General features: G+C 31.9%; 1 protein-coding gene across 4 annotated transcripts in view; it reads right to left on the bottom strand.

Moving 5' to 3' along the window:
• LOC106465966 (jupiter microtubule associated homolog 2-like) overlaps positions 1-6,643 on the bottom strand; it is a 30,419-nt gene extending 23,776 nt beyond the window's left edge. For all 4 annotated transcript variants that reach the window (XM_013926218.2, XM_013926224.2, XM_013926231.2 and 1 more), the window contains exon 1: positions 6,418-6,643. In XM_013926218.2, the coding sequence (XP_013781672.1) occupies positions 6,418-6,473 (56 nt within the window). In that variant the 5' untranslated portion in view covers positions 6,474-6,643. The remainder of the gene's footprint in view (positions 1-6,417) is intronic.
• Between the last annotated feature and the right edge of the window lie 600 nt (positions 6,644-7,243).

Here is a 7,243-nt window from a genome sequence, read left to right as displayed (position 1 = left end):
GGTACTAAAAGTCACCAGGAATCTACCGTACACGTTTTCAGTTTCTCACGCGAGAATTAATCATCTCTGAAAATGTTAAGACCCATGTTGAACTGCCACATGCGTAGTTCAGTAGTTTGGTTTGAATTTCGCGCAAAGCTGCTCAAGGACTATTTGCGCTAACCGTCCCTAATTTAGTAGTGATATACTAGTGGAAAGGCAGCTAGTCAACACCACCCACCGCCAACTCTTGGGCTACTATTTAACCAACGAAAAGTGGGATTGACAATCACATTATAACGCTGCCAAGGCTGAAAGGGCGAGTATGTTTCAAACCCTGACCCGAGCCCTAACCACCAACCCATACCGGGCCGCGCAGTTCAGTAACTTCATTAAACTTCTTGTAGCTAAGAAAATAAGTAAATAAAATAAGAAAGAAGTCAAAATTGTTATTTTTACATAATAAGCAGTAATCAAACAAAACAGTAAAAAATATTACAGTAATTGCTAGAAATGTGGACTATACTGTACAAGCGTGTTCATGTTAAGTTCTTTTCAATATTTTAATATTTCATTATGAAATGAATTAAATACAGACAAACGTTGGCAAAAAATGGCTGTTGAAACATTAAGTAAAAGAATGACGATTCAGATTTGAAAAGTACTTGTTTACTCGCTATTTAACATGTTATTTTTTTTTTTCAAAAAAGAGGAAAAAAAGGTTTCGCTGAGTATTTTAAAGTGAGATTGAACATTTTGTGAACTAAATGTTTTATTCCACGTATAGCTATTTCAAAACATGTTCACTTTTCCATATTATGATAATGAGACTAGTTTCCTGACGCGTTTGAGGCCTTCTAAGAAGCATTGTTTGATCTTTATTAGTCAAGTGTGTCTGGGAAATACGTACTACACTTAAGCACAATAGCTGACAATTGATTTTAGTTTTAAAAAGTAGTTCACTATTCTTTTATGCAAATATGTGGCTGGATATAGACATGACAATGGACTAACTCTATAAACTAGTAAGAACCATAACAGGATGAAAAATTTTATAGCCCAGAATTTAGTGAAGAAACCCAAACAGTGAAAGCCCTAAGAACCTAATAACTAAAACCTAACATAAAATATTAAGATCACCGCTATACTTGAACTAATTTAATTAGATTATAAACCAGATGGCGCTAGTGTCAAACAATTGTTTGATTATATGTATTTGTACTTTAGAATGTATGTGATCATGTTTCACTGCGAAAAATTTATTTGTATTGTTTATGTTCATATGTTCCCTTATGTTTGACTTCGTTTTTCATGTTCCTTTCTTTAGGTCGTAATTTTCCTACCTGTTTCTCCAATATAATAGAAATTTTCACAGTCTAAACAAACTATTTTATACACTGTGCCATAAGTGGACTTTATCATACAACTTCAGTAGAAAACTTAATGTTGGCTTATTTACTACTTTAGTTTTCACGTTTGTTTTTTACTAAATCCGCAAATTAAACTAATTAAATGTTCACCAATTAAATACAAAACAGAAAGGTAAAACCTAAAATAATAATTAAACCAGAAGCCAACATTAAATAATAATTTTTAAAAAGTTATATACTAATGAAAAAAATGATAATGGTACAATGTATAAAACAGAATGTTTAGACTGCGTAAGTTTGACTATAAGAAACAAGTAGAAAATTAGCTCTGACCACGAGTACCTTTTTGTGATCTCCACAAGTCTTGCCAGAAGAATATTTCTGCCTATAGAGAAAGAAAGAAAGAACAAAAAGCTCGGAAGAGATAAATTAGCGGCTAGCAGCAACTTGATTCGGTGGATGAAAAATGTTGCTCATTCTACTTTATTACTGCAACCATTTCCAACTCTTCCTATTTAAATTATCATACCAATACATGAAAATGAAAATATTCCAGGTAAATTCTTAAACTTCACTGGAGCTACGAAATTATGCATTTTAAAAGAAAAAGTTCTTGATACATTCCTAGTTGATTAAACCATATTTTACAGGTCCAAATGCAAAAGCCTATGTGGAGTTAAAGAACAAACAAACTTCTCTAGAATTATAGTGAGATTTATGAGCAGTTTCAGTGCAATGCTTGTATGCTATCTTGTATAAGTGGCTTTTATCTTAATACTTTGAACTTTTGACTTTAATAGAATTTTCGAAGAACATATCCTTGACCTGTGATATTATCATAGAGTAGGCCCACAATACCTTATTCCATACTATTAATCATTTGCCTATACTTTTCCCATTTTAAAATTTATTTGTCTGCCAGTGGACTTCTGAATCACTGTTTTAAACCACCCTGTATATTCTCATATACGATAATAACGATCACGCTGAATGAGTCATACACGATTGCATATTGACGTCAAGTGTAGAAGTTGAGAGAATAAGCACATACACTGCACTGAAAGTTACTGTAATCGTATTCGATTTCTTTTCTTTTAAATGGGGTACATAAAGTTAAAAACATTGTCACATCATACTGAAGTTACTAAAATCTGCTCAATGTTCGATAGTGATAAAAATATATAAAAGTTCATAATGAACACCTGCGTGTCACGCGGTTTCTAAACTCAAATATTAGGCTTAGTAATCTGTACCATAAAAATAATGAACACAAGCCCAGTGCTAAATGTTGCCTCATACATTTGAGTTATGGAGTACAAATGTACATACACAAAGATGCTCAATAACCTCACACACACACCATTTTTTATAACAGTATCATCAACTTAGCAAGGCTGACAAAGAGTTATGTTGTTAAAGCTGCTATTCTGAACTACTTAAGACATGGAATTTGTTGATCAACAGAGAAAACGTTTAAATATTTCAAGAATTGATTTTCGTTTTGTATGAGTACTAGATTGATAATGTAAAGAATTAAATAAAAAATCATCAGCTTTCAAATTTTAACTACACAGTTTATTTTCAATTAAAGTGATATTTCCTTTATTTAATTCCTTAAGTAACTTGCCAGGTGAAGCACCAACTGTTGAATCTGAAGTTATTAGATGAAATGGTAAAGCAGAAAAAAAATGACAGAGTTGCACAATTTCAACTACTGAACAGAGAGAAACAGATTATATTCATTGCAAAATTTCCAAATTGTTAGCTACATCAATTAAGACCATAAAAGTAGAAACAAGAAGGTGAAACAAAGTGCCAAGTAAGTTTACATTTTAAGTGTTTACTGTTATTACTAGTTACCAAAAATTATTTGGAAAAGAATGGAATTTTGTTCTAAAATTTATGGAGTATAAATTAACAATTAATTCTCAATAGGTAATACTGATATGATATTGTTTTAAAATGTTAGTGTGTACAATCAGGCAACAAGTGGAAGGAAAATGTAATTTAGATAATGGCTGAGGATATCCCCAAGATATGGTAAATTAGTTTTATTTAAAGCATTTATGGAATCTGTTGGACTGTTCACAGCAACTTGCATCAATCTAACAATTATGTACAAGAATCTATTATAAAAATATCACTTAACCATTCTAAAATTCTGAGATTCAAGAAAATGTTTAGATCCAGAAGAATCGGAAACTTAGAATTTGTTTGAAGAGAATACAAATGTTATAGAAAAAGGTGGGCCTGAATGTTACTTTTAAAAGGTGAAAGCCATAATCAAAGTAACTGATTGTGATGACTTGAGCTGATCATGTACCAGGATTTATTTACATTAATATTTAGTCATACTTGTTAAGTATAAGGCTAAGGGTTTACAGAAATTGATACAAGGCTAAGTCAGACTTATGAGCATTTCTTGGCTCAGAACATAACGTATGGATATAGACAATTTGATCATTCAAGAGAATCCTTGCACACTCATCCCCTTCTTGTCCTCTTCAGAATATACACAAAGAAATCAGAGGCCTTTATTCCATCAGTTCCCTAGATAATCTTGTAAACTTTAAAATTCATATCTTGCCCTCCTTTTCTCAAGAGAAAAAGAATGAAGAGATTTTTTTAACCTATCACTACAAGATGTCCCATCTCCAACACTATCCAAATAGTCCTCCTCTGAACCTTAACCCATTAACTGCTGCAGGAACAGCTCAGTTGCTGTTTTCTGACTCACAGATAAAACTGAGTTGCCATCAATCACAATAAATCAGTAATTATAGTCATTTTCTTTGAGTTATAGTTATATATGTGCAACTGACAAATATTTGCATAATTCACAACTGAGCCATAGAACTTCAATGATGGAAATATCAGTCATCAGCAGTTAATGGGTTAACTAATTCAATATGATATTTCATGTGAGGCCTAACTAGCATTTTGTACAGAGATAATTACCTCACTAGACATGTAATCAGTATGCCTTTTAAGAATAACCTAAAATTCTACTAGCTTTAGTATTAACAAAGCACAACTTTGAAGCCTTGAAGTGACTTACCACCACTATGCTAAGGTCTTTTCTTTAGTCATTCTATTAAGTAAGTTTTCAAATTAAGATAGTCCAAATACATTGTATTGCATGCACTAATAATTCAAGGTCATTTGCCAAATAATTGTCCAACATATGAAAGAAATACCCAAGAGTTTAATTTCATAAGCAGACATCACTTATTTACTAGTTATGTCTATCAACATCATTACTGTAATTTGTAATAAGAAAAAGCAAAGATCCAAGCACTGACTTCTGAGGGCACTACTAGTAACAAGGGTCTAGTTTGACTGAACTAACATCATTCTGCTTTCTCCCATCCAATCACTCTACATTCCAATTATTAACTAGTCTTTTCTCAGTCCATACCAATGTGATTTTGTGTGGACCCTAAGCAAGTAATATCCTCACAAAAGATAAATTAGTACAACAGGATTTATCTTTGGTGAATCCATGTTAACTTTCATTTATGATAGCATATTTCACTAAAAGATTTTGCTAGGTTCTTTTATCACACTCTAGAATTTTTCCAATTACATATGTAAGGTTAACTAGCTCATAATTTTCTGCAAATCTCTTGATCACCTTTAAAAAAAAGTACATCGGCAATTCGTCAATCTTCAAGCACCTGTCCAATTTTTTTTGTTAAGTGTAAAAGAAGAGTCAAGAAGATTTTAAATAGAATCTGAATATTGAAAAAGGAAAGAAGTTTAAAGTGTTAAACAATTATTTTTTTAGTGTTTTTACTAATGAAAATAAGGAAGAAGTTCTCGGATTAATCAATTGAAATTAATTACGATTAAATAGCTTGAAAAACTTACATTAAAACATTTCAGAAATTCAGTAAAGAGATAACAAGTTTTACATTATTTTTCACAAGTCCTTTGACACCAGAAAATTCCTGTTAATTTGAATATTTTCAACATTATCTCTGCTTTAAAGGAATATAAAATCTACTGGAGGATTGTGTATATGATGGACCCTTTAGTATGAATTCTGTTATCATAGTTTAAAGTAATATATTATTTAAACACAAGATTTTTTAATGGAATGCTGTGTGAAATATGTAATAACTGTAACAAAAGAAATAATTTATAATTTTTGTGGAGTCACAATCTCAGCATAGTTAAGAATAGTGAAATAATTATTTTAGTGTGTTATGAATTTTAAAATATTCAACGTTATTACTAAACAGAATAAACAAAATCTAGTGTACAAACATCCTGAGAAGCCATGGCACAAATTCACAATTTGTAGGGTCAGCAAAACTGTGGAAAAGTAAACTAAAAACAATTCGTCAGATGGAATCTGGCTTGCCATTTGGCTACGTTTCCGTGTACGATATTTAATAATGCTTTTATGGAATTTAAAATTTTTACTATTTACAAGAGTTTTAGGAGATTTGATTTGCTTAAATAGGTTATTTTATCCTTCTATTTCTAACACAAGGTAAGCTTATACTATAGCAAGAATCAAACTTAGTGTTTAGTTTTACATTCACCATTAAATTAGTCGCCTACCAAAAATATATGAAATTCAAAGCAGGCTCTATACGAGTATGAATGACAAAGTAATTTATGTTATAAGTGATTAAAAGTTCATCATTAAATTATTCCAAAATTCAATATTAACTATGTCCAAATTAGTTTACACAAATTACAGGTCTGTGACGGCCTACCTGCCTAGTAGTACTCTAGTAGTAGTAACACTAACATAGAACTTAGACGAATACGCTTAGTTTTTCTATAAACGTGCTAGTAATAGTTAAAATAGTTAGTAATACTAAGTTAATGTAACTGTGGTTACAGTGCTGCCGAATAAGTCGTCACCACCACCAGTATTACAGTTAAGTAAATCAAGAACCCCATCTAACTCCAACAGTCTAAGACAAGTAACTAGAACTAAAAGTTAGAGAGTACTTACTTAGTTACTACGGTACTAGTTAATAGTAATACCGGTTTCGATTGTGTTATATTAACATGCACTGATGCAATTTACTCTGAAAGTACAATTTCTTACTTTGATGAAGACTTGTCCTCGTTGCCGAATCCGACCGAAAAATTAGTTGATGTCATTTTCAAGTATATATAAGTATTAATTCAGAGTGAAAGCGTTAAATGTTATTATTAATAGGTTAGTTGCTGCTGTTACATTAGCCGACAAAGAAAAGGTGTGGTATACTTCTAATGTTATACAGCTGATACCGTGACTGCCACCAACTGGTCTGTGAAATACAGGCGTATTTATATTCTATGACTAATTATATAATTTTTTTAACCGCTAGGGTTTTCACGTCGCTTTTCCTTCACATTCTATATCAACAAACCAATGTATAATAAAATAAAATTAACTCAATCCTTAAGTATTAAAACACAAGCTAATTGGGAAAATTTGACAGAACTAAAATAAATGATAAGTCCTCGTATTGAACGAAAGGCTTCGTAGGCAGTCGATATAGCAGATGTAGTATGTTTTGATATCTAACCTATATAAAAGTCAGTATGCGTCACGTCACGCTTGATTTCTCGAAATATGTTTGTTTGTTTGTAATTAAGCACAAAGCTACACAATGGGTTATCTGTGCTCTGCCCACCACGGGTATCGAAACCCGGATTCTAGCGTTGTAAGTCTGCAGACATACCGCTGTGCCACTGGGGGGCCTCGAAATACGATGGGTTATAAAAGCCAAAATGCATTTATCCAGATAGAATAGTTCAATTACTGTCTGCCCATTACGATGGGGGTAAAAGGGGTCGTAAAGGTGTGTGTGTGACATGAAACCTTATATGTATAGTGAGTGTTGGTATAATAACCCTAAAGTAAAGACGTGGTGTGAGATCACCGA

This window comes from Limulus polyphemus, unplaced genomic scaffold (assembly GCF_000517525.1).
Source record: "Limulus polyphemus unplaced genomic scaffold, Limulus_polyphemus-2.1.2 Scaffold71, whole genome shotgun sequence".
NCBI lineage: Eukaryota > Metazoa > Arthropoda > Merostomata > Xiphosura > Limulidae > Limulus > Limulus polyphemus.
This window is presented reverse-complemented; position numbering and strand designations above follow the sequence as displayed.